Raw genomic sequence first — 27400 nt, forward strand, 5'->3', positions numbered from 1 at the left:
TGACAGAAAATACAGTTCTTTGTATGTGAGAATATGCAGTAAGTTTTACTCCGTCGTTACACGGCTATCTGCTTAGAGCTCTTGGCTCTCTCCATCTCCTTCTAATCCAGCTCCAAAGGGACTACTTCTGACATTCCAAACTGCTGAGCAGCTTTCCGACAGCTGCCATTGAAATCAGAATAAAAACAAAACTGTTTTCTTTGCCTTCTTCAAGCCAATTTCCTGTGTGTGCCAACTCTTCCCAATTGCTCCATTGTGGGTGTTGGGGTGGTCACCTGATGTGCAGCTTTCCCCTAAAGAAGACGGTCAAAGACAGAGTTGGAGTTGTACTTTGGGAGAGAATGAACAGATCATGTGCTTTGCAGTCCTAAGGCCTGGAGACACGAGCCTCTGCCTATAGAGGGAACTACTTGGCATTTCTGGTGAGGTGGTCCAAGATACACAGCAGTCATTCTTTAGCACATCACCATGGTGATGGACCTTACCCTGTGGTATTCAGGCCTACAGAAATACTATTTTAGGTGCCTTTCAAATGTTTAATGACTTAAGTTTTTAACTTCCCTGTTCCTGTTAATTAAGTTAAGCAGGTAAAAGATCAAGCACCCTGTAAAATTTGTGTTTCCTAAAGCAATTTTAAAGAAAACACTTGATAATGAAGTTGCTGCTTCTCTGCATTCACGAGTATTTCCACGCATTTGATGCTTTACAGTAGATACAACAGTCTGGCCACACCTTTTGCAAAGATCTCACTTGACTTTAGCTTCTCTGTCCTCTGCTTGCTTTGGCAGCTTGGCCTGAAGGAGTTTTTCAGTATAGAGGACCTGATGTTTCTCTCTCTTCTCTGCCTCACTGGTGTGGAAACAGCTTGTACCATGGAGGAGCTCTTCGCTCAGGGAAAGAAGTTTACTGCTTTGAAGGTATTTAACTGGTTTTATTTAAATTTGGTAGATATAAATTAAGGAACATGTCATTCTTTACGCATGTGGCATAATGCCACCAGGAACACTGGAATCTAAACTTGCGCTGTGGAAGAAGGAGATACTTACACCATTATAACTAAGGTGGAAAAGAAGAAAAATTAAAGACTTCATGTTGAAGGAAAAGATTAGAAATTAGCGAATGGTCTTTTTTTAGGTTGGTTTGTTTTTCTTTAAGAATTCTGGGAAGCAGCTATTTCCTTCCTAATAAAACATGTACAGAATGTTTATGATTCTTCTGGACAAGCTTAGTTTTTGTGCTTACTTATGGGTACTTCTGGAAATGCCATCTTTATTCTCTGAATTTTAAGGGAGACTTCTGTAATAGGTAGGAAAAAACTTTTTCTTAAAGAATAACTACATTGGCCTAGTGTTCCATCTTTCTAATTTATGATTTGTACAGTGCAAATCATGATGTGTAATAATCATGTTCTTTTAAGTATCTACTTGTAAAAATAGTTTCAGTAATGTGTTTAGAAACTGTTGCGGAAATTCTGGTTATACTTCATAACGCTGGGACTGTTTATGTTTCCTCAGGAAGATGATGATATGCCAAAACTTTGGTCACACTTAACAAGAAGATTCCATTTCTAAGTTACAATGCTGTATAAGCCATTTACTAATTTCATCAGGGGTTTTTAGTCCATAAAAATACTCTTTTATAGTTGGAATTTTAATATGCAATGTGGCCAAAGAGACTTAAAAAGGGAAAAAAAGTGGGGGAGGAGGGTGGTAAATATTTCATACTTCAGCGTAGATTGGCACATAAGCATGGGGAATGACCTTGGATGAGCTGAATGCAATTCAGCTGTTTAAATCTAGATCAAATGATCTTTCTCCTGTCCCGAAACTTTGCATCTGTAAGAAAGCCATTGTCTTAGGGTGAAAGAAATTTACCTCCTGTGCAGCACAACATGGATGGAAGTCCACAGGCTGTTCAAGGACTTTGGACATGAGCTGTTTTGCAGAAACACAGAAAGGTTACTAAGGGAGGCAATGAAGTCCTTGAACAGATTTAAGGCTGGCTGCTCTGTGCATTGTTGTTGGGCTGTCTGGTTCTGCAGTGTGTGGATCTCAGTTGGCTTTCTTTTTGACTCACTGTAAGAAAATAAACCAAGAAGTATGAGATTGCAAACTGGAAAACCGCAATCCAACCTTACAGCCACTTCTTCCCAAAGCTTCATATATTCTAAAATTGGAAAACTCACCACTGAGCATGCGGATCCTGTGTCCAAATACTTGTGTATGTGATTTTTGGATAGGAGGGTAATTGGAAGATTTAAGGGTGAACGAGCACAGAATATTTTACTTGCTTGGAAGAAGACAAGGAATTAGGATTCAGCCTTTCCTTATTGTGCTTTCCAGAAGGCAGAATTCTTCAGATTTTGTTTTTTAAGTTGAAAAGAAATTCTTAAATGCTTAGTTACATTTGGTCTCTTTCATTGAAAAAGATGGGTGAACTGTACAAGACTGCTGTTCAGGAGTGGTCATTCCAGAAGACAGACAGGCAAAGGCAGCAAGTCCATACCTACCGTGGTAAATTGCATGCTTGGTCATGGGAGACTGGGGAAGGCATGTGAGCAGGAGTGACTGGCAGATACCCAACAGACTGCCAGGGAATGTGAGAGCAGGTTACAGTGATTGCCTTAAGGCAGGTTCACCTTCTGACAGGCCCTTTTTCAGCTTCTCAAATTCAGACTTGGTAACCCTTTTTTCCATCTGTATCTAAACCCATGAAAAGTGGGAGATGCAACAGCAGAAGGAAATCAGGCTTTGTCGTTACACAGTACACTACCTGCAGTAGTTTCTGAGTAGAATCTACGAATTCAAACCTAAAAATCTGTAGGACTGGGAATATACTCTATTGTTGTGAGGCTTTTTACATACTGGTACAGTAAGGTGATTGTGTCTGTCCCGGAGCAACTGAACTTCTATTGGAGAAGAGTGTGGAATAGACTAGTCTTTATAACCTCTTCACTTCCTAGAGGTGAAACCATGCTGAAGATATGCAGGCAGTCTTGTACAGTAACCTGGCAGTAGACATGCAATTTTAACTTTCATTTTGCTTTGCCAAATTTTAACTCTGTGCACTTAGCACATGGCTGCAGTGTCATCTCAGAGGAGAGTGTTTCAGGCAGAAAATGGAGTTCGGTTTTCCTTCACCCCTTTGTTTGCTCAGAAAAAGCACTTAGAAGAGCAAGTACCGGAGAGAGAAGATGGAGAGACTTTACAAAGGCAAGTACTGAGGATATTCTTCTGTTTTAATAACAAATATAGAAAACAACGGGGTTTGTTCTCCAGGTGTGGAGAGGAGTCTTTTAGTTTTGTTTTGTTTGCTGGGCCCACTCATGAGGTACAGTAGTTATGAGTACCTAAAAAAATGTACTAAGATGACATGCCTTTGCTTCCACTTAACTCATAGTGTATTTGCTGGCAACCAGGAATTGTCTAGTGTAGATAGTACATGTATGGATGAGTGAAAGTTTAACTGTCGAATTCCCCATTTTGCTCACAGTTGTCAGGATACAGCTTCTGGGTTTAATTTTTCAGCCACAGTGATGCTCTTCTTTATTCCATGCAAGCTTCCTCCACAATGTATCAGGCATTGTAGATTTATGGCTGAATGTTGGTGTTTTTTGCTCTAGGTGAGACAAGAGACATATCTGACAGTAAAAGAAGAACAAATAGTAAAATATGCAGGAAGCCAAGTGAACAGAATGTTTTGGGGAAACATGGGAGAAGTGGACTGACTGTAACTACAGCATAGTTAGAATGAAGACTTCAGCCTTCAAGTTTATCAGCATTCACACCACAGTCTGTCCCTCACTGCCTGCTTACCACATGGCAAGAACAATAATAAATGCTCAGCTAAAAGATGGTACATAAAGTTGGCTTTCTTCCATTCTATGCCCTCAAGTGTAGAGGTACCAGAATGCATGTTCTGTGAATGCAACCCTGTATTTACAGCAATAACAGGAACCTGTTTGAATGCTCATGGCCAACAGTGCATTTGAGCATTGCAAACACACCTAGGTGATGCCCATTTTTTCAGTTGGAATTCCCAGCATTCTGTATAGATAGAATTAAAATGTTATAGAGTAATAATGACTCTCCCACACTTTCCAGCCATCAGTAGACAAGGGGGTGAAGGATCTGGTTTTGATATCAAGGTGTGTGTCTACCCACCCAACAGTAGCATTGAACTCGCCTTCAATCTGATGACTGAAGATGTCCAATAATAGCTTGAGTGCGTAACAACAGCTATTGCTTATTGCAGCCTGGGCACTTTAGCGGTAAGATCCCTCTGACAGAACTGTACAGAGCTTTGCCAAGTGTTAGTGTATCAGGCTGATGTTTTGGATTTGGTACATCTGTGTGGATGAGCTTATATTAACATTCAGTCTGAGGGGGTTGTGTAGCCCCATCTGAACAGGAGAAGGATGTGTGGGAAGGAAATAGAGGAGGCACATAGCTTGAACTGTCTCAAATGATGGGGGAGAGGTGTGTAGAGCTCCCTTTCATCATCAACACCTGCTAGCTTGTACTTTACGTATATCAGAGTTTAGGAAAGTGGATTTCTTTTCAGATGTAAAATGGCTTTTGCTTTTGACATATGACCCTCCCAGTATCTCTGCACCATATACACATGTTCTCTGAATCATACCTCAACTGAACTGACAGCATGGCTTGAACTGAGTGAATAGGGGCCATTTAAAAAACAAGTATGAAACCTTTTCTGGGCTGAAGAAAGGGAAGTCCTTCCCTTGACATCTGTCCTTTTTCCAGCTTTGCTTGCCTTTTGCTCTGCCTGAAACATGGATAAGAGCCCTAGCTTATTTTCTCCCTCAGATACAGCTATAAAGAAAAGTAATTCAAAAATAAGATGTGTGGCAATTCCAATTTATTGACTATTTTTATCATGAGTACTGTGGGGGTGGCAGAACAAGCACATTGTTCAAACTGGTAAGATGCATAAAAAGAGCTTCAGGTTTTGACAGCATTTGCAGTTAGATGTGGTGTGCGTGGGGTTAGGGGAGGAATTAGTTAAAAACCGAGTCACTGGTGTCCATGTCAGACTTCATGTGGAACAATGGTGAAATGATGGGTGTTGGGAAGAAAAAAATGGGTAAGGGTATAATGGCTAATAGGCTAATAGAAAGGAAGGTGAATGTGAATGTTTTACTGTATTATTAAATGTAGGGCTTTTTTTGCTGGTTTTCTACTTCGTCTTTAATTGAACTCGGGGGCTTAAGGAGGCATTCCCATCAATGTGACATTTCCAGTAGTTCTAAAAAGGGGCATTTTTCTGTTCCTGAGATTTATGGAAGCTTAGAAAAAATTCTATTATCTGTGAGAAAGACATACCCTAATAACTCAAAAAGTTGAAAGTAAAGAGGAGGGAGCCTGTGCCTGTGGTTTTTATACATATATTTGTGAACACTTTGAAAGAATTCCGAATGTTGAATACTCCTGAAATGCTCATTACAAACAGCAGAGCATTTGGAAAGGCTGTGCAGTTAACTAAATACCAGTTTCCAAGGCACTTCCGACAAATGCTCTTAACGTATCTGTGTAATACTGATTTTGCTGTCTCAAGGATTGGTGTGGTTTTGGGTTGGTTTTGTTTGCTTTTAAAGGATCAAGCAGTAAAGGTGCAATGGAGGGGGAACTTCTTTTCCATAACCTGGCCATCTTGTAGTCCGGTTAGGCTGTGTGATTTGTAATGAACAGCACACCTGCAATTGCACACTGTTATGCCAACGTTAGAATTTGTAATGGGAAAGACACAAATTTTTTAGTATGTGGTGCCATTAAAGTTTTCAAGGGTTATAAAATTCTCCCTTCATTGCAATTACAGCTTCATAGGCACTGAGAAGTCTAGTTAGGTTGAGTAGTTAACAAAGGACCTGGTTTTCTTCTATTTGTGAAATCACAGCAATGTCTCTTTTCATGAAATCTCAAACTTAATCTCACAGTGGTCAATCTGAAGCAGTGATTGCCAGCTTTAGTGTATTAATATAATCTACATATTTTAATGCATCCTGATGTTACAGACTATACAAATAGATATAAATAAATAGAGAGTGATTATATATCCCTAATGTTACATATTCAGTATTTATTTAAGTAATAAGAATGCTAAAATGAAGGACAAAAGGAAGAGCAGCCTCAAGCTAGAATAAACATCTTACTACGTGTGGTGTACCATAAAGTCCCTATCAGTATACAGTATATGTCAGTATTCCAGTACTCAGTGGTAGGTGTCTGTGCAGGCCATCTGAACAGAACAGAAAGACCCAGCTAATTCATTATTTTGTGGGCAGATAAGTTGAACCTATAATGTTATATAAGCATATACATAAACAATATGAAATAAAAATTGCAACATTTAGTATTTAACTTAATTCTTTTGTCTTGGAGGAATCAAGCTTCCCAGCAACAAAAGGAAACTGCAAATTAAGTTGAACAGAGTTCTTTCTTTTTTTAGAGGTTATTAGGGTATTTCTATTGAGAAATGAACTTGTTTCAGTATGGTGTTTCACTGGGCAGCAGTGCAATATAGGTAGAATCACATTCAAAGACTCAACCAGACTTCAACTTGACATAAGCAGATGATGTTCCTGTGTGAAACAAGAGTTGAACTTGACTGCTGACACATGCTGAGTGTATACTTGTAGAGAATTGATGAAATTCAATCAGGACAGAAGTCAAGCACACAGAGAGTGGTGGTTCAAGCTATTTATGCCTTTTATCAAAAGTATTTAGGAACACAACACAGAGGGAGGATTAACTTCTGGGGAGTGGGTAGTGGCTTAAGCTACAGGGGTGTAGACATCCAACTGTGCTTATAGACTATGGGTGATGGTTCTTCACAGAGTGCTGCAGTCAGTGTAAGAGAGATGTTGGCAACCAGGGCTTCTGCTTATCACTTGGAGCACCAGCTGGGCTTCCTTTCCACTTACCCCTGCTCTTCAGGTGCTCAATAACTCTAAAGGTGGGGGGAAAACTAATAGCAGAGACATTTGCAGAATAAATGTGAATGACAAGGTGTGCCAAAGGCAGATACTGCCTCATGTAATGGCCCTATAGTGTTACAGTGCAGTCAGTAATGCATGTGGGAAGAGAAATACAGTGGCAATGCTCTGGGCATCTGGGGTGCCTGGTATATCAAAGCATGTTAACCTAAGGGTCAAAATTTGGTGTATTTAAAAGGAGGGAGACTTTTACCTCCTTGACCCTGATGCTCTTGTGAGGAATGAGAAACTAGATACTGCCCTTACAAAACATGGAGTGAGTGGCAAAATAAGGAGAGTAAATGTAAAAAAGATACTGCTGCAAAGCTAAATAGAAAAGCTTATGGCTCTCTCCAACTTTTTACAATAGCAGCCCTACAAACCGCTGTGTTGTAAATTATAAGAAGTAGTTAGAGAAGGCCAGTAGAAAACAGTGAAAGCAATACTTGAGCCAACTAAAGCGAAATCATCAATGTCAAATGTGCCTGCCAAGGTATAAGAGATACCAGTCAGGCATCCCAAAAAGGAAAATACATTTCAGTTGCTGCACTACACTGCAGCAAGGTGGGAAAAGATTAAAATTAGAGATTTATTTAATTCCAATGGACTCCTCTGGTAAAAATTCTAATATTGTTGAGAATGATCTGCTCAGAATCTTGTATCTCATAATTCTGTTTATGTCTAGCAAGTGATATTACAGATACTGAAGAGATTCAGAATGGTGCATGGGTTATAAACTGCTCTCCTTACAAAAGTGATGGCTTCTTTTAAACATGGCACTCTGAACTTGTACGTTTATATTGCAGCAGATGAGTGACTTTTAAAACTGAAATAGGGAAACTATAGTCTCTTCATCTTATCTTTGGTGGGCTCATGCTGGATTCTGTGGTGCCAATATCTTGGGCAACATTTTTCATACTAAACATCTGTTGTTTTGATTCCTCTGTTTAAATAGATGAGATTAGAAGGGGGAGAAAACCCATCTTCTCCTCCCTCTCACCATTCTGCTCCAAAACTTAGTTACTATGAAGACAAATCATGTGTCTCCTTCCAGCAAAGGCTCCGCTGACACACAGCACTTGCGTTTTTGGAAACTGGTACTGACTCAGTTTTCAGCTACATCAACATATAAGATCTAATTATTGCAAATTACATTCAGACAGGCTGCATGTAAGCTCCTCTGTAAATCTATATTAAATCCACTGATTTTTATAGGCTTCGTTGTCTTAACTGACAATGCTCGGGAATTAGAGCAGTGTGACTGAAACCAGAATCTGATCAAGTCTGAGCTCTTTAGATCTAGGAAACATTTTGTTCAGCATTTTAACTGCAGGAGATAACTTTTGGCCATAGTACAGTTTTCTGAGAAGCAGCAGAGGCTATCTATTGAGAGTCTCTGTATGCCCTAAAAACCTAAAGGCAAAACCTTATTATGTAATTCATTGTTCTTTTAAATGCTATGGGTATATTAACAGGACTGCTTGCATGGTGATGGGAGAAAGATCTCTTGTAATCTCTTACACAGTTCTTAATCTCAAGTGTAGATCAAGAACTATACTTGATCCTTGCTCCAAGTATTAAAAGCTTACGGCCAGCAAATTCTGACACCTCATCCTATGCATAAAGTCCATCAAAATAAAGAACTACCAATCCAGCATCTTCTGAAAGCTCTGTCATCTGAGAGAGATCACTGTTGGGAGTGCAAGAGTCAAAGATCACTTGTGATCTTACTGCCATACAGATCTGGTTCCTGATGGAACTCAGTGAATTCCTGTCAGATTTTGATTTTATGATACTTATATTTTAAGATCAAGAAGAGTTCCCAAATTTGCATGAGCTTTCCAAGATTAAGGCTGAGGTTGATGGAAAACCTGAGAAAAGGTGAGAGAGAGGGCAAGAATGTGAGAGGGGAAAATCTGTGCTTTTTAAATCAGAAAACAAGTTACTGTAGTTACTTTGATGGGGACATTAGAAAGAGATGTTTGTGGTGAATCCACGTATCATAATAGGAACAACTCTTCCCACCAATGCACGCCCATGCCACACCTTCCAGACTTTGGTTCAAAGTATGTGTTTCAGCAGATGCCTCTGGGTCTCCACATCGAGTCTTCGACCAGCTTCAGGCTTAGGATCACACAAATGAAGGATTCATGTCACGCAGTAGCCTTCAATGCTGCAAATACTTTAAAAACCAAGAGTGTAGGTTATTTGTAGTCACCCCCGTGATCCCTGAACGAGCCCTGTATGACAGAGTTCTCCATCTGACTGGTGGATTCTATGGTAACACCTTGGTTAACGCGGTAACCCCAAAACTGCTAGGCTGTTCTACCAATCATTAAGTGTGTTCAGGGGTGTGTGTGCTATGTGTCGCCTTGTACTGACACTGCGTATGATCCTTAGGTTTATCTCGGATTCAGCACCCAGCTCCACATCAGCTGTTACCACACACTCACCTTCAATCTTTGGTGAGCTTGTTTCCATTTCTAGTGTTTCTTCTGTATTTTATCAACCCCTGGCCAGTGTTCTGACATGTCTTGTGTGCATTTATCCATGATATTCAATAGACAGTGTGATGAGGGGGACCCTCTTGCATAAATAGTATAGTTTATTGGGATATTTTGCTGTAATTGGAATATTTCTCCGTACAGCTTTTTGTGAATTTTGGTTTGCATTCAGAGATTGTTTCAAACATTTAAAGACATTTATTTGCTTAACCCACAAGCTGAAAGGCTCAGTAGCAATCACGAAACGCTTATTTTGATGTTTGCTTACTTTTACAGAATTTAAATGCATGCTAAGATCTCTGTTGATTACAGGCTCCTGGTTGCCCAATGGAATAAACGGCAGAGCTATGCAAAGTTGGCATTTTGAGGTTTGGAATATGAATATTGTAACTGATACAGAACTGACATTTCTGTGGTCTGAATTCTGCATTCAGCATTCCACACAGAACATATCTTCATGTGGTTGGCTTGGTAGACTCATCCAGACTGAGCAGCTGTCTTTCCTACACCAGGCCCAGCCAGCTCCTCACTGGCAGCTGAAAAGCCACTCATTTCATGCCATTTACAGGACAATTTACATTGGTTTTCATGACAATTAATTTTAACCCAAGTTTTGCCCCTGATTTGAGATCTCTGACAATGTGCTGATGTTGAAAAAAAGATCGGTGGTTCTAACTCAGTTGGGCTTTTTTAGCATATGAATTGCAGCATAACTTGTTGCTCTCCAGCACAGCAGCCTATGCCTCTCATTGTATCTCTGTGCTTCTCTCATCTGACCTGGAGTCAACTGCAAGGGAACTTGATACTAAACTAGTGAAATAGCCATCCTGTTTGCTTGGATGTTGGGTTATAAATCAAAGGTAAGTTACAGTTCTGCCCATCAGAACAGGATCTTCAGCATTGCTCTCTGAAAAGCTGTCTTCTTCAGCCATTTAATTGTCACACAGAGGTGCAGCAGGGATGGCATGACAGTCCAGCTTGCCACAATTACATGCATAAACCTCATTTTAAACTTACCAGTTTATTTTCATTAAGGAGAAACCTCACCCCCAGGCTATGGGATATACGTTGACAGGAATAGGCAGAGCAGCGCTGGCTGGAGCTGGGCATCCTTGTCCTATGCTCATAGAAAATGCAGCCTAAGAAGCCCACTGTCTTCGGTCAGCCTGTCCTCTCCTGCATGCTCTGTCTGTGCCTCACACCTCAGCAGCTCACACCCAGGCAACAGGGTCCAGCAGCAAAGGGTCTAACTGAGGAGTGAGTATCTGAGGTGAGTTTGGGGGTCTCAAAGCCATGACCAGCATGTGGGCTGAGGCTGCCACCTGCAGCACTCTGGGTGAGCCAACAGGGTCTGCATGGTCTGTGGAAAAGGTGCTGAGCTTGTGGGTGATAACATGGTCAATGGCATTACCCACATGTGCCAATTTAGACTGTGTGTCACTTTCACTAGAACACTTGCAGTTTCCTTTGCCCTCCCCTTGTTTTCAGTCCAATCCCCCAGCTGGGGGAGGCTGAGAAATTAAAGATTAAAAAACCAAACAGAATGCCAGCAAGAAATAAAAGTCAGCGCTCTGCTAGGGCTGCCTGTAGGAAAGCGGTGGCAGTCATCCAGAAGCAAAGATGAAAGTCTCAAAGCAAGAAGCAAGCTGAAAGAACCAGCTGGGGAAAAGCAAACACGTGAACAGAAAACACGAGTGTGACACTAAACTAAGGACCAAGCAGGTGAACACTTGTCTTTAACGCTTTTAACGCATGTCTTAATGCATGATGTTGTTTGAACTGTATTGAGAGGCAGCACGTGTGCACTAGTGAAGCCAACATTTCATGGCAGGTGTCAGTAGAGAATGAAAAGACAAAATGGAACAAAGTATTGCACAACCTCTCAAAAACCAAACCGAGCTGCCCCCCATCCCCATTGATACAACAAATAAGCATGCAGTAGTTGACTATTGTCTTTGTTCCCCTCACCTGTAGCGCCATTTTGATGTTTAAGGAAAACTAACTGTTGTACGTAAGTTCTTTGCTGCTCTATATTATGCTACTGGGGCACTAAACATATGCAGAAATGGTGGGTTGCTTCTTGGGGGAAGTATTTTTGTGAGTAGAATCACCATCAGCACCCTGGCTCTGGAAGACTAAGTTTGCTTTTGACTCAGTTCTTTTGCAATTTTAAAATCAACTCAGGCTGGCCATTCCAATTTCACATCATTACTTTAAAGGAAAGAACTGCATGTTTGGAGGAAAACAAATGTTCTCATGGAAATGCTTGAATTAAGATTAGAGGTTTTCCAAAGAACTGTCAGCCAAATCTGTAAAAGTATTTCTGTGGGTTCCAGGATAACTTGTAGGCAGTGATAACATGGATCTCTTCCAAAAATATGTTGTACTTATGCTGGTATTGCTTCATAATGTCAATATAGTTTAATTAGTTGCTGCTTTTTTGTGTCTGACACAGTACTTTTCCAAGTAAGAGGAAGGTATAAAAACCCTCCTGCTTCTGAACTGTGGTTTATTAAAACCTTTCTGGTTACACTCTGTGTAATTACTACAGGTGACTGGTGTAGTAGATCTAATAGACTCAGTGTTTGAAACTGAAACCATTAATGCCAGCTGGGACTTCATATAGGTCTAAATAACACTAATCTTTCTAAGCTAAACTGACAGTCCAGGTGACATGGCCTTTTTAAAAACTATTAAGTCTTTCTGGGAAGGCAAGAAAACCAGATGAAGGTTACCTTTACGCATATCCATGGAGGAGAACCCACTTATTTTTGCCAGCTAATTTGGCTGGACATGCTTCGCAGCTCTCTGACTGTAAAATACCATAGTAATTCTAAAAGCTGTGCTCAAGCATAATTTACCTGGAAGAAAAACTGTAATAAAATGGGTGCTTCTTGTAATACACAAAATAGCTCAAGACTTTATATTCAGGGGTCACTGGGAGTCTTGAAATGAAGGAATTTTCCAAACTTCCTTCCTTGATTGCTTTCCATTAAAAAACATCTCCAAACTTCATTAAGACCTCCAAAAGTCAGGTACACTGGATTAGGGATTACCTAAAGAGGCTATTAGTCACTTCTGTTTTCATACTACAAGGTTTTTAAACTTCTATGAATATGAGGCCAGTGATTGCTAGACCAGACTAGTGTATCCACAAATGAGCTTGTGAGAGTACACACATCTCTGAGGGTGGGGACGAAGGAATGCTGCATGTTCTAGCACATACTAAATTCGTGCTCAAAAAATGCTTCATCTTTTTGATAGGTTTACAAAACAGAATAGTTATTCACACTGTATCTGCAAGTTCCAGTTTGTGGAGTAAACAGAAGGCCATGTTTTAAAGGAATAGTTTAGGTAAGAAAAGCCCCCTAACTTCTGCATTAAGGTATGAACAGTGTTTATTGCTTTAGAAAGGATGAAGCATATACACTAAGCACATGCACCTGGATATTAAGATGATGGCAAGACAACTAATTCCTTGTAAGGAGCATTAGTAAAGAAAGGTTAGTCTCTTAGTTGCAGTACCTGACATACAGATCCTTCCACTGTATGCTTGCTGTTTTCTCCATACATTTGCTGTTCTGTTATTTCCTAAGCTGCTTGTAAAAGTAAAAGCAAGCTGACCAGCAGATAAAATGAGTCTGTTTGGATAGTTCTTACCCTCTATCAACATAAAAACTGTTGCAACTTTTGGTATCCATTCGATGAACAAATTAATTTTCTTCTGCCTTCTCTGCGTGATGCTCCATTTGTTTCTATACATATAACGTACAGCCCTAACTTATGAGCAACAAAAGAAGTATGGAATATTTCATCTGCCAGTAAATCTGTCAAGCTCCTTTATATCAAACCATATGCACTGCAAACATACTAAGTTTTCATCCAAGAAGGAAACCTGGGATCACCAATTAAGGACCTAACCGTAAGAACTGCCAACAGCTGTAGTGAAAGGAGAGCTAATTCTGATGTTTACCTGAAGTGAGGCACTAGGAATGATAAAAGCTTTAAGTTTTTCTTTCCAGGGCAAAGAAGGTAAATTAAAGAATAATAATTTAATTCAGTGAGTAATTTTTCTGTAAGTAGCAGGAGCAGTTTACTCTTTATTAAAAGGGCTATACAAATATCCATCAAAAGGGAGGAAACGCTCTTTGCTTTGTTTCACGCTAATCACATTTGTAACTGCTTGTGGCCATTTTCCTGTGATGAATATGGATTATAGGTTACCAATAAAAAAACAGGAACAGTGCTCTGAGCAACAAGAAACTCCTTTCTTCAGAGAGAACAACTGCTGCAAGAATCTTTTCATCTTTTTTCAAGTCTTCTGGCTGTTGACCTTCATGCTCCGACATCAGAGGCTGTAGTTGGGTATCTGTAGCAATACAGTTTGTTGTCTGCACCTCCGCTCAATAGCAGCTGATGAGGGGAAAGGAAAATTGTGATTAATAGCAGAACTAAACAAAATACCTACACCCAAGTGGAGGATTTCTTTTCTTTCCTTTGAAGACAGAAATAATGAACTATTAATGCATGACTGATTCAAAGTGCAGAAGCAACTTTGTCTCTTACCCTCCTCCTAAATTAGAAGCAAAGTTTTTGCAGGAAAATCTGTAAAGCTTTTGTTGAGAACAGGAGCTACAATGAGAAACTAGAGCATTAACAAAATGCTTCTCTTGTTTTATACACATGTGTACCACGACAAGTAGCAGAACAGCTTGTTATATAGTTTCCCCTCTTCTATGTGCACTGCCATATCCCAGCTGTCAGTTCATGCTGCTGCCTTAGTCTCCATGGCAGCAAACAGTATCTTGGAACTTGCATTTTCTCAGCAAGGTGTGGTGCTGTTCTCATGTCTCTCCTTGTTCGGAATTCAGTGTAACTCCCATTTAATCCTACAGATCTTAAACTCCCAGCCTCCTCCTTTACACAGTAGCATGGGGAAGTGCTGCAGCACATATGACAGTGACACCCATTTATCAACCCAGTATCAACCACAGCACAACTAAAACTTCTTGTTCTCTTCCATCTTTAAGCATAAAAGGAAAAACAGTTCACAACTGCCTGCAGCCGTCATGCGTGTAAAGTGAGCAATTTGCTCTTTAAATTCTTACCCCTCCTTCTGTCCAGTCCACACACAAAACCTTGTCTTCATGAGCAGCCAAGTCATACAGAGGAGCTTTGCAACTGGTAAAAGACAAGTATTTACAGTCACTCATTTGTAGTTACATGAGCAATCACAGAAGACAAAATTGGTCCCTGGTAGAAATACTATCAAACAGATGTGGTCTAGCAGTTATAAATGCTTTCAGAGAGTACAGCTATCTACCATCTGTGCTTTCTCCAGGGCTGATCACATCAGTGTTAACCTCTCCTACATTCCCCAAAGAGAAAAGCAGCAACATTTTTCACCTGCTTGCAACCTTGAGACTGAAATTTAATCAATCTGCTTGTCAGGAACAGTTTATTATACAGTTTCCTTCTTCCACATGTGGATGCTGTTCGACTGTGTGCATTTTCCAGAAAAGCCATTTATGTCTTCTGAATGCAAACTATTTCATTGCTTAGAAATTTGTAATGAAAGGTCTAAAAAGAGTATCAAGTGAAACTTCACACCATTAGGCAAAAATACATGCTTCAGAGAATGTATTTTGTTCCTTAAAATAGAGGAACGGTTAGCAGACCATCTGCTGTTCCTAATCCTAGTATCAGTGTTATGCTTGCTGCCTCCTTGTGTCAATCAATGCTACTGTTAATGCCAGGTAAGTCTTATACAGCCCTCTCAGATGTTAAGCCATGGATCCTTGGGTAAACTACAAGCATTTTTCTTCCTTTAGACTCCTAAAACCTAGAGGATTTTCACAAATGCCACAGAAGTTTCCACTGAATGTCTCGGACCACTTTTGCTATTTCATTACGTTAACTGACCCCATAAGCTTGAATGCCATGTTTATTTTACCTCCTTGTGTCCCAGAGCTTCACAATGTTGTCCAGAGAACCAGAGATCAGTTGGTGCTCATGGGTTGGTGACCACTTCACGGATGTCACCCAGCCCGTGTGAGATGTCAGAGACAGCAGAACCAAGGAGCCATCTGAACAGAATGAAAGGAAAAAAAGACATCAGTCGATGCCAGCTAAAACAAGCACTTTTAAGATGCATCAAACTTCAGTGAGAAAAGCAGTCAGCAGCGTATATGTTCAAGGTAAGTTTTTTCCCACCAGTAATTCTAACTTCAAAAATCAAAGTGAGTGTTAAAGAAAACCAACAAAACCCAAAGCCACACAAGTTCAGGGGAGGGACGGGGACAACAAACCCAAGCAACTCTCAGTGTGTGTTCTCTTGCCACTAAACTCTCTTTTCAAAGATTTTTGAGGAAAAAAAACAACTAACAAAACAGGCTCTTATTATCAACATATAAGAAGATTACATTACATTTATAGAAGCTAAACAAGAAAACGTGTTTATGAAATATATCTGGTAGGTTTAGCCATAAGTTAACCTCAGTCCTGTCAGACATGGCACCACTAAAGTAGAACAAAGTGACTGTTTCAATTTAATGATGGTCCAACCAACTTAGGGGGAAAAAAGGGAATCCTAAACTGAGTTTTCTAGATTATCAGGTGAGAAATCAAAACAAATCTTGCATCAGATTACAGAAAATAGATGTTAACTTTGTATTCAACAAAAGCCCACAAATGACTTGTTTCAAGCACAGGGAGCAGGACAGCCTGTGAGATGCCTCCCAACAGGAGGAAGTTCTGATTTTGAAAACACACCTTTGAGAACATGCATGTTTTAGCTCACCTTTGCTGCGAGGATCCCATAGTCTAATGTGTCTGTCAGTGCTCCCGGATGCGAGGCGACGACACAGCCGTGAATAGGAGACAGAATTAAACACTTTGTTTCCTGTCTGTCAGAAAAGAAAACAGTAACTCTAAGAGAGGAGCCACTTCTTGGCGCAACTGTTCTCCCTTGTGCTGGACTTCAGCTGAACCTGCAGATAATCATGATCTCACCAGGGTTGATTTGAGATCTCCAGTCTCAGCATCCCAGAGTTTAATGGTGTGGTCCCACGACGCACTGCAGATTTCTTCAGCATCTATCCACAGCACAGAAGAGACAGCTTCTGTGTGGCCAGAGAGGGTTGCCAGGGGAGTCTGGGATTAAAAGGTAAAAGTAGGTTAGATTTGACTATCCTCAAAAAAAAATCTATTCTTTCAACAGCAATACATGTTTGATCAGCCTGAGACATAACGCCAGAAGTTTTTAGTCACTCTTAACAAAGAAAAATTACTTTGTGTGGCCACGCTAAAACAAGGTTCTGGACAAAACCTACCCTTGTTAGTCCCAGCTGTTCAGTTTTCTGCTTCTTCCGTGGTCTGTTAGCCGCTTCTTCCATTTCATCCTCTTCATCTGTAGGTACTGTGACAGAAGACATTCAGACTTGATCTAGAGGTTTCTGAATTGCATTTCCATGTAAATAACTAAGTAAACCCCCATATTTACAGTACCTAACCTGTCTATGATGCATGAGTATTTTAACCTTACACCTCTGATCAGGTCACTATTATCTCTGTTTTGAGTGAGAGGAAAATGAATACAAATTAAGTGATGTTCTCCAAGTCACACAGTTTTAAAATGAAGTTGCAATGAATTTTTGAGGCCCCCTTTACTCCTGGAAAATTCCAACAGTCAGTCAGGTGTAATAATGCAGGCTTTTCTTTTAGATCTAATACCTACATATACATTCTGAAACTGAAAGAGTATGACTTGGAACAGTGAAAGAAAGCATTCAGATAAAGGATTAATCTCCATTTCTAGAAAAGACCTGGTCATCTTACTGCCCTCCATGTTACGGTGACAATAATAAACAGGAAAATAACCCATAAACTTTTGATGTATAAGAAATACATACTCAAACCTGCACATTTACATGAATCCACTAAAAATAAATGAAAAATTACGGTGTTCTGAATGAAGTAAACATCAGCACACAGCTGATACCATGTACTGTGTTACCAACCCAACCAGGAACTTGATATAGTGATGTATAGCCTTACCAAAAAAAGTTCTAGCATGCTTTTACTGTTACAGACTCTTCTTAAAGAAAGAAGTATTTGGATATCCATCTTTCCGGTTGTTTTAAGAGCCGAGAATCACACTTATCTTACCTGCAGACCAGATCTTTAACATTTTGTCCCAGGATCCACTGCAGAACTGTATGAAAGAAAACATTTATTTAAAGCTGACCCAGACAGATGTTGTAAGCCACACAAAATACACTCTCTGCTTCAAAAATTAACCAATGGGCTATAGCACCTAAAGAACAGCACAGAGCTCCTCAAAAAACCCCAAGTGTTTGGCACTGATCAAATCATTCTTTTTAACTCTTTTGCAGGAAAAATATGCACAAAAGAAGTCTTTATTTCTTTCAGCACTAAATGGTTTTCTTTTAATCTGACACTGACTCAAGCTGAGAGCAGTAACTCCACCTCTGGTGTGTGTGCTCTTAACCTGCTGAAGTCCTTGACAAAGGGAAAGAACCTCTTCTACCACCTGCTTTTTCTGAGTACGGACTGAAAATGTTTTTCCCCACCAAAACAACTGTGAAAACTTAGGCCAAATTTGAAAATACTTCATTATAACACAAAAGTCATGCGTGTTAATAGGAAATAAAAGGAAAATAACCATTCAACTTCACTCACAGAAGTCAAAAACAGCAGTGTAATGGCTTGTGCTATGTAAGTCACCTCAACTTTCTGTGATCTTAGAGGTTAAGCACATCACTGAAAAGCACTGATATAGCACTCTTGATCTTCAGTAACCACCATTTATAATAAGACTAGAAGCTTAGTGTATCAGTCATAACAACATGACAAGTAGTACAAAAATAACATTATGACTTCTGTCCCTATGAAGGGATAAAAAGATGGCTTTTGAGATACAAGCTGTTAACATCCCAGAAGACAAATGTTTCTTTCCAGGAGTCACTCACTTTAGTTCTTGTGCAATCAACAGCTATAGAGTCTACACTCCCAGCATGTCCCCTGCAGCAGTGAAGGGCTTTCACTTTGTTTCTCTCCACGTTCCACTCCCACAGCAGCACGGTTTGGTCCATAGAAGCACTGAGTAATAGGCATGATAAACTATCTGAGGAAGACAAAAAAAGTCATGCTTGCACCCAACTCAACTTTCCAAAGTCATTATAGTTTATATGCAATTATTCTAGTCCAAGAAGAAACAGCAGATAGGATCTCATACATATATCTATTTACATCATGTTACCCTGCAAGTACAATAAACATACATACAAATATTTGCTAATGATGTCTGCAAGATAGACAACTTATACATTGAACTAACTGTATCAGTGTTAGTATAAACTAACATTACTGTTAAAGGACTGTTTCACCTCATGACTTAATTTTTACCATCAGTGACAGACACAGAAATAATTGTAGCATTTACATAATTAAATATCCATGGTTGAGGAATGCTGATGTTTCTCCCTCAATAATCAAACTATTACTACTCCCCTAATACATATACTGACCTTGCTTTACCCATGCCACATCCTTCACGACTTCTGTATGCCCAGCTATTGTCATGATGGATTTTCCTTCCAAAGACCAGATTCGAGCAGTCTGATCGTAGCAGCCAGTTAATATCCTACAGGATTTGAAACACTGTCTTTAAACTAACAATGTTTTTATGGAAAAACAACCAAACAAACCCCAAACAAAACCCCCTCAACCAGAAACTTAAAAAATAATAGCGTAATAACTGCTCAGGCTTAGAATCCCTTACGTAATTTGAAATAAAAGAGAGCTTGTTATTCCTGGTGTTTTACTAGAGGATATCAAGACATTTTCAAACCATTACTTAATATAGGAACATTGTCTAGTTAATTGGAAAATGAATGAGAAAATAAAGTAGAAAAGGACAATTATTGTGGCTTTTTTTTTTTTAAAGAAAAGCTCTGCATAAAGGTATTATATTTGTTGCTAATTAATGTCACATTTAAAGTCAAGGGTTTAAACTAAAAAGAGAGCTAAGGAATGCTTGCTGTCCTGTTAAGTGAAAGAATAATAAACAGCATTTGTATTAACAGTATCTTTTTTCTACTTGCATTAAAGTCACCGTCAGCATAAAGCATTAAACCTGAACTGCTTACAAAAGCAAGCAGCTGACTGACGTGACAGGTTAAAACAACTAAAACAAAAACAGAACAAACTGGGGGCCAGAGGGGTGGTGGAGAAAGATATTAAAGAGACAGAATACTTCTTCATTTGACACAACAGGAATAAGCAAGACAAAACTTAGAATGGGCTTAGTGCAGTACCATTCTTCAGTAGCTTGAACAGAACTGATCCAGTCATCGTGGAAGATGCACTCCTCTGGCTGAGGGGCCATGTATTTCTCCACATACTCTATTTCCACCACTTCTTCCTGTGCTCACAGAAAAAATATACTTATTTTGTATGGGTTTGGGTTTCTTTTAGTCAATAGCAGCAATAGTTAACTCTATGGTGAGAATATACAAGGTTATTGGGTAAAGATCTTGGTATCCGAATCCTTTGCTACATTACTGGAATAAATAGTGTCTAACCTTTGTTTTCTGTATTTTTATCAAATCACTATTAATAGCAAGCTGGAAGTAAAAGCAAGCAATTTCTCAGGTTCCTCTTCTTCTGTATTTACCCACATAAAACTGGTATCTACAATATTTCATGGTATTTTCTAAAGCTAATACTAACCTCCCTCATTATCCCCAATGCAATTAAGGAACAGGAGACAAAAATACGTTAGTGATGAACTGAATAAGACAAGAATTTCCCCTGTGAACTGTATATGGACAACAGTTTGGATAATTATGTTCCTTGCACTGCTCATACTCTCCAATCACTCTGCGCTCCAGAATGGATTTTAAAATGCGGGGAAAGTTGGAAAAGAAGTAAAACTGAGCAAGGAAACCTACCTAGTGAGGATGACAGTGTAATACCTAAATCAGACTGAAGTAAACTGGCCAAGTCTGTTCTATTGTCCAAAATGGGGAGAAACTGAATATGACTTACTGTGGAGATATTTTCCATTTCCATGTGCGTGACCAGTGGCATTCGCAAGAACTGCCCATTGATAAGGAAGTCGAATTCCACATATTTGTGATCCGCTGAAACACATTAGGAAAAATCCATGTTCAGGAGGTGTCAGCACCTACCAGACACCATCCAGAACAGCACCAGTTTTTTAATCCTTTTCTCTGTAGCTAACCAAGCCACAGCAGTGCTTCACCACTGTCCTGTACAGACCTTGCCACTGCTAGCTCACATCTTTATCACTGCTAGATAGAGCCCTGTATTTGAGGCAGCAGAAATTTTGGTTCATATTTCTCCCTCTGTAATGGCACAGTCGACAAAAGCCCCATATTTCAACAAAAGCACTGCTTTGTGCACTAGTTTTCCAGGCTGCTTGCAATTTCATGAGTTAAAAGCAGCTAATAGAAGTCCCAGCAGTTTGGGATACAGTTAGTCTACTTTGTTATGGAAAATGGGATTTCTTAACATGGCATAGGTGTCTTTTCCCCAAAAAACCTTTCAAGTCTGTCAGGCCCATGTCAGCTGGCATTGGCAGCATGGTGGAGCTCTTCTCAAAGGCTTTCCTAACAACCAAGTCTTTGGTTTCTTTCATTAGTTTTGCCAGGCTTTGGAGAATTCTTCCATTTCCATTTGCTGGGGCAGCTCGGTCTGTGGTGCTGGGAAAACACTAGTCCAGCTTTTCTCTTGGCACTGCCCAACCATCACTGCTATCTGATGAGTTCACAGTGTGCCTTACTCCGGGTAGCCAGAACAGAAGGGCAGGAGCAGCTCGGGCTGAGGGGCCTGTGGGAACCAGGGTGCTGCTTCTAACTGACAGCACGTTTCCTTGGCCGAACCTGCCCTCAGCCGTCTCGCCTGCAGCTCCATGCACTACAAAGGGTCAAGCTCAGCCCGACTCGCCCGGTGCAGCGGGAAGCGGGCGGCTTGAGGCAGACCCGCAGCCTGTGCCCGCACGCGGGGCATGCAGTCAGAAACAGAGGCAGTAAATGGAACTTATCACCCCATAGCAGAGCAGGCCCTAAGCCAGACCCGGTCCCGGTCCCGGTACCTACCGTTGCCGGCCGCCAGCAGCTTGTTGATGAGCTGGCTGAGGTCTGTGGTCTCGGAGGCCGCAGGCACCGAGAAGGGCACATCTTCCACCGCGTACCTGCGGGCACACAGCGCCGTTACCGCCTCTGTGTTACTCCCGCCCCAAACCCACCTCACACCCCCCAGACCCAGGCGGGCAGGCGCCCGCTCACCTGCGGTTCTCGGTGCGAAACCGCGCCGTGAGCTGCGCCATGATGCTGCTGCTGGGGCCGACCACGTGCCGCGATCAGCCGCGCCCGCCCCCGGGGCACCGCCTCCTGCCCTCAGCGCTCCGACCCCTCCGAGGCTCTTTCCCCCGGCCCGGCTGGCCCGGCCCCGCTCAGCCGCTGCTGCTGGTGCCGCCGGCCGTGTGCATAGCGAGCTGCGCAGCGCCGGGTAGCGGCGGAGACTACAGCACCCAACATGCCTCACGCGGCTCCTTCCCGGCGCCCCCTCGTACCTCCCACCTAGAGAGCGCGCTTGCGTTGAGGGGCGGTGCGCAGTGCATGGCGGTGATTGCCGGAGCGGAGCTGAGGTTGAGGATACCCCTTTGGGGCGCTCCGCTGCTCCCCGCGGAGCCGTCGGCGACAGGACCGACCGGGCTTCGGTAGCGTTCTCCCCTTGGGGCGGTAATGGTAGTGGTAGTGATAGTAGTAGTAGTGGTGGTGCTGCTGCTGGGTGGGGGGACTGTAGCCGCTGTGGGAGGGATGGGGCTGATGGTGTGGGGCTCCCCTCAGGAGGAGGCTGAGGAGCGCTTTCCCTGAGGCACTCGCAGGCCCTTGCGCCGCTGCAGCGGGGCTTCCCTACAGCACTGTGCAGGGCAGCGCAGCGCAGCGCAGCCCGTCGTACCGGCTTTGTGGCGGTGAGCGCTCTCTGCGGCGCTGCTGTAGCCGGGAGTGTGAGCGTTCGCTGCTGCTGGTGTCGTCTGGGTGTAGGTTGTGTTTCTTTGCATGTAAAGTGGTGCATCTGGACTTTAAAAGAAACGGTAAGGGAATTAGGTCTTTGGAGAGTAGGCTGCTTGTGTTGAGTAGCTGCGGTGTGCTTGGTTTATATGCGCACTTCCTCTGCTTTTTTTGACAGGTGCTTGTGGCCTCTCAGGGAACAGTTGATCTTTCTCTGTGGGGTGACTCCGGTTGGGGCAGCTTGTTAGAGCTGGCAGGGGTTTTTTGGGACTCTGAAATCTCATCTCTTTCTTAAGTGTAATTAAAAGGTCTAACGTGGTCAGCATGATTGACAGTTGCGTTTTCCGGGTACTTGTGTCAACTGCACAGGAGTCCCCAGACCTTCTGTGCATTCTTAACCCTATCTGCCTGCTCTTCTATGAGAGGGAGAAGCTAAGTCTCAAACCTGGTACAAGTTAATATAAAGCTAAGTGTAAACTCGTTTACTATCACTGTGCCCTGTTTTCCTTCCTGTTAAATTTTACTGTAGTCCATGTCCTTCATAATGATGATAGAGATACATCATCAGAGATAGCTTTTTCAGAGGGAGTGTTTAATTGTTGTGAGTAATGCAGCTACCTTAAATCATTACAAAAACCTCTAAGCATTTAATGGAAATCCCAAGAAAGATTGTGGGTGAGGCATTATACTGTACATATTTCCTGTCCAAAAGTATAAAATAAGACTGGAATGGGGAATATTGCTGTCAGAACTTCTGAGAACATGAACTTGCACTGTCAAGCTCTGATTTCCTTTTGGTTTTAATGGGTACGCATTGAAGACTTGAAGCTTGAAAACTGTTAAGAGAATTGCCTCCTTCCTGCCCGGACAGGTAGTCCTAGGTAGGATGCACTTATTGTCATAGCAGACTTACCTGGTTTCTACAGCACAGGTTTCTTCTTATTACTAACGTCTTCCAATGTTGACTCGGTGTTAAAATAATTAGTCCTGCGATTTCAAAAGGCTGCACTTCCCTGTGGGATCTGGATGCGCGTTGACTTTACAATGAGGCCTCATAACTGAGGGAACATATAAGCAGGCATTCATAGAAGGCCTTACAATTATGTCAGTCAAAACTGGTGTATTTTTAGGGACCACTGCTTGTAGTTCGTACGTATAGGCATTACATAGAATAAAGGATTGGAGGCAAGAAAATAGAAATCAAATACTTTGCCTTAAGGCAGAGCAGAGGCGTGACTGGTCAATGATAGGATTTTAAAGTAATGTGAGCTTGACTTTTCTGTTAGTGTCTTTAAAAGTTTGTATATTGAGAATCAGTACAAGGGCTTCTGCATTACAGGGGAGATTGCAACTGTTATGGGAAAACCTCACCTCAGAGCAAGAAATCCTGCTCCTGCTGACAGTTCCCGATGTTACACAAGTTGTGTCTGTGGATACCAGTCAGTGAAGACCTAGCATATGCAAGAGGTGCCCCTGGCTTTGGCAGCTGTGTTATCATGGCAATTCTTGATGGCTAAATAAACGGAGCTCTTGCTGCCTCCTGTGTTTTGCTAAATGATCTTGAACTATCAGCCAATTTGTCTGTGTAAATTGAACCACAGATGGTAATTGTAAGCTAGATTGCAGTGCATGTTTGCAGTCTCAAAGATCCTACATAAAATGCTCATGATGGGTAATTCCATTTGCCTGTGCTTGCTGCTTCTGTGGTTACTTACTGTCTTTGTAGAGTTGAACCAAGGATAGCAATAGTTTTCCCTTTATTTTGAGCAGAGTGCTTCCCAAAGGGAGGCAGAGCAAACAAAGTGGTGCTATAGCATTAAAATGTGCTAACTGGGTTGGAAACTGCCTTGGAGTGGTAGACTTCATGTAGGGCAGCCTGTAGAGTGGTTTTGGTTAAGGCTAAAGCTGAGGCATAGAGAGCTGTCTGTTTGATGTGTGCACTGAGGATACAGCTATGTTCTACACTAATATTAAACTCCCATATTTCCCTTCAGCCCATCGTTAAATGTGGGATATGATGGTGTTACACTGGAAATTTTTGTGACACTTATGTTAAGAGTATATGAAAAGAAGAGCTACTTGTATGTATGTCATTTACTCATTCATGGCAAAATATCCACATGTATTTATGTATACAGAATTTAACTGTCTTGTTTGGGGTATCTGTTAGCAATATTTATACAGTTATTTAATTTATTACCCATGTATTTACTTATAAGTATCTGTAAAAGTGTATTTCTTCAGGACAAAAGTATCTTTTTGCTTGGGGTTGCACACCACCCAAGTTAATGAAACGTGGATGGTGAAACCATGGAGTTCGTTGTGCAGGGTGATGTATGTGCCTGGTTACAGCAGCGGTCAGACAACATCACAGGCAAAAAAGTACCACAGGGATTTTTTAAGCACAAAGATAAAACTTCAGCTATTTCTGGGCTGCTTGTGAGAGGAAGCTGGATAAATATCACTGTATATTTGCCCTACTGCTGTAATATTTCCCCTGAGCTTTATTATTAACCAGTATTAGATACAGGACGTTGGGCTGTTGGTCTGTCCCAGTACAGCCATCCTTGTGTTCTGTAGCTGGATTCCAGCATGCTTAAGGGTACATGCCATTGGTATCTCTGGAACAAACCTCTTCTGTTTATCTTGGAGAACTAAATGTGCTGCTTTGCCAGAACTGACATATCTTCTTGAAGTCTTTTAACTGAGGGAAAATGGTTGGGTGATGATGAAATCTAGCTTTCTGCCTTTTTTTTGTATGCTGCTGACATGCTTCAGACACTAAGTGAAGCAGCTCAGAATTGTTCTCAGATCCAAAGCTTTTTGATTGGTGAGCATGAGGTAACTTCATTTGGAACTTGGTTTTGGAGTGTCATCACTTGAAAAGCGAATGGAAAAATAAATCTGCTTTAGATTAAAGTATTTAGTGTATTGAGCATATGAGCAGCTTAATTTCTCAATGTTGTTTGTATCAGCAGGATGCTTTATTCAGCTTCAAAAGCCAAGGAGATGTAGATTAACTTTGCCTGTGGTCCTTTGTATCTTTGCAAAGCAAGATAAATTTGTCCTTCAAGGGCTGTAGTTCTTTTCAAGTGACTTTCTAGCCTTTTACATTCACCTTACTAAAGTTGTAAACAGTTAAAATGTCACAGCCAAGAAGATCCATTTCAGGACCCGTTTTATGTGGTGTAGTGAAGAAGATAAAGCTGGTAGGAGTCACGTGCTAATATAATGCTGCCTGTCTTTAAAATAACTACTGAAGGGAAAAAATCTGAACACCTTTTCCCCTCCTTCACCCCAAACTGCAGGAATTAAGTTTCTTTATTCAGTTTGGCGTATCATGCATGTAGTCTAGTATATATGTACTGTAGTAACGTAGGGGCCAAGTTAATTTGTCTTTTTTGTCTCATTGCTTGTGAATATGTGCTATTGGTCACTCCTTTAAAGGGTGTACTGTCTGGTGTGCGGTGGTTGTAGCAATTCACTGTCCAAAATTCTGTTTGCTTGATGGTTTATAGTGGGCAACTGAGGTCCTTGAAGTAGTTCCTTTTTGTATTTCATCACATGATTAATGCCAAATTTTATTTAATGTATCTGGCATTTTTCCTGCCTAAAGCTTACTGCTGTAGGCTAACAATAGTAATTTCATTTAGATGTTGTTTTATAACCCTTTAAAACAAACTTAATCTATTCCAAGATAGCTGCATGACAGATTTGGGTAACACAAATCCTGTCTGTTGATTATGGAAGTAGACGAATGGTATTTTTGTAAAGCAGTGCTGGCATATCTTTAAATATTGAGTGTTCTCTAAATGTGTATGGTTGTTGAATGCTTGTGGATATATTTAGGGTAAATCATGAATGTGTATGTGTGTTTTGTGTCTGTGTGTGCAAAGACAAGTCTAGCAAATTCTTATACAAGAGGCTAAACTATACTCCTAGAGCAACACATGGAGATTTTTCTGCAGTGAGTAATAAAGTGATAAACAGGCAGGGATTTCTTGAGGGCTTTGCTGTTAGCTTGCAACAGTGTTAGAACTTGTAAGAGTAAATTTGTAAGACAAAAGAAAATCCTGCAGCAATGTCTGGCTTGAGGCTAAAGTACAGAAAGCTGAAATAAACTTTCGTAACCTTTTCAGGTCACCTTGTAATGGAAGAAAATGGAGATGACCATGACATTGCTATGGAAGGATCTAATGATTTGTTCATAGGCAACTGTAATGGTACAGGAGAGTCAGAAACAAAGGATCAGGTTTTTCAGGTGAGGTATGAATGTCCTGTCTTTGCAGATGCTTTCTTTACATCTTCTCTAATGAACCTGCATTATATTATTTCATCAAAGTGTTTTTTTCCCTGCCTTTATAGTAGTACATTGTGTCTTTTAAAAAGTGCAAAAGTTCCTTCCCTTGGGTTCTTGTGCCATTTGGTTTTGAACTGATGAATATCTAGATGTTGCATGTAACGACAATCTTTAGTAATTGTATTAATGGAACCTGTTACAGTGCTGAAGAAATATGTTTTATTGTGTTAGAAAAATCCTTTAATAAAAGAATACTTCATGACATGCCTTGGAGTAAGAGGGATTCAGAATCTGTTGTTTTTCCTTCGCAAAGCTTCCTGCTGTCAACTAACAGTAGTCATTTCATGTTGTTTTATAACCATTTAAAACGGATGTAATTTACTTCAAGATGGCTGCATGACAGATTTGGCTAATGAATTGAAAATTGGGTTAAATTAGTGACTAAATGTGGCAAATAATCCAGACACAGGATGTCTGTGTAGGTATTGGGGAAGGGGAGTGTTTAATGTATTTATTATCAAATATCACCAGATACTTCTAGTCG

General features: G+C 40.9%; 2 protein-coding genes across 13 annotated transcripts in view; one reads left to right on the forward strand and one right to left on the reverse strand.

Moving 5' to 3' along the window:
- Positions 1 to 13319: 13319 nt before the first annotated feature.
- Positions 13320 to 21938, reverse strand: WDR12 (WD repeat domain 12). The gene is made up of 13 exons (XM_061377868.1): positions 21828 to 21938; positions 21639 to 21733; positions 20566 to 20660; positions 19833 to 19939; positions 19044 to 19159; positions 18486 to 18640; positions 17662 to 17707; positions 16827 to 16912; positions 16507 to 16647; positions 16295 to 16400; positions 15449 to 15581; positions 14604 to 14676; positions 13320 to 13908 (listed from the first exon to the last, which is right to left on the reverse strand). The coding sequence occupies exons 1-13, from the start codon at positions 21866 to 21868 to the stop codon at positions 13831 to 13833; spliced, it is 1272 nt and encodes a 423-aa protein (XP_061233852.1). The 5' UTR covers positions 21869 to 21938; the 3' UTR covers positions 13320 to 13830.
- A 203-nt stretch (positions 21939 to 22141) lies between these two features.
- The window catches only part of CARF (calcium responsive transcription factor), a 37797-nt gene continuing 32538 nt past the window's right edge, over positions 22142 to 27400 (forward strand). For 10 of the 12 annotated variants that reach the window (XM_061377920.1, XM_061377880.1, XM_061377938.1 and 7 more), the window contains exons 1-2: positions 24247 to 25765; positions 26696 to 26817. In XM_061377920.1, the coding sequence (XP_061233904.1) occupies positions 25738 to 25765; positions 26696 to 26817 (150 nt within the window). In that variant the 5' untranslated portion in view covers positions 24247 to 25737. Of the gene's footprint in view, positions 22190 to 24246; positions 25766 to 26695; positions 26818 to 27400 lie in introns of those variants that run through there. The other 2 variants (XM_061377960.1, XM_061377980.1) reach the window with 2 other exon arrangements.

Source organism: Neopsephotus bourkii, unplaced genomic scaffold, assembly GCF_033783945.1.
Source record: "Neopsephotus bourkii isolate Nb327-2 ecotype Australia unplaced genomic scaffold, CSIRO-AGI_Nbou_v1 NB_196, whole genome shotgun sequence".
NCBI classification, from domain to species: domain Eukaryota; kingdom Metazoa; phylum Chordata; class Aves; order Psittaciformes; family Psittacidae; genus Neopsephotus; species Neopsephotus bourkii.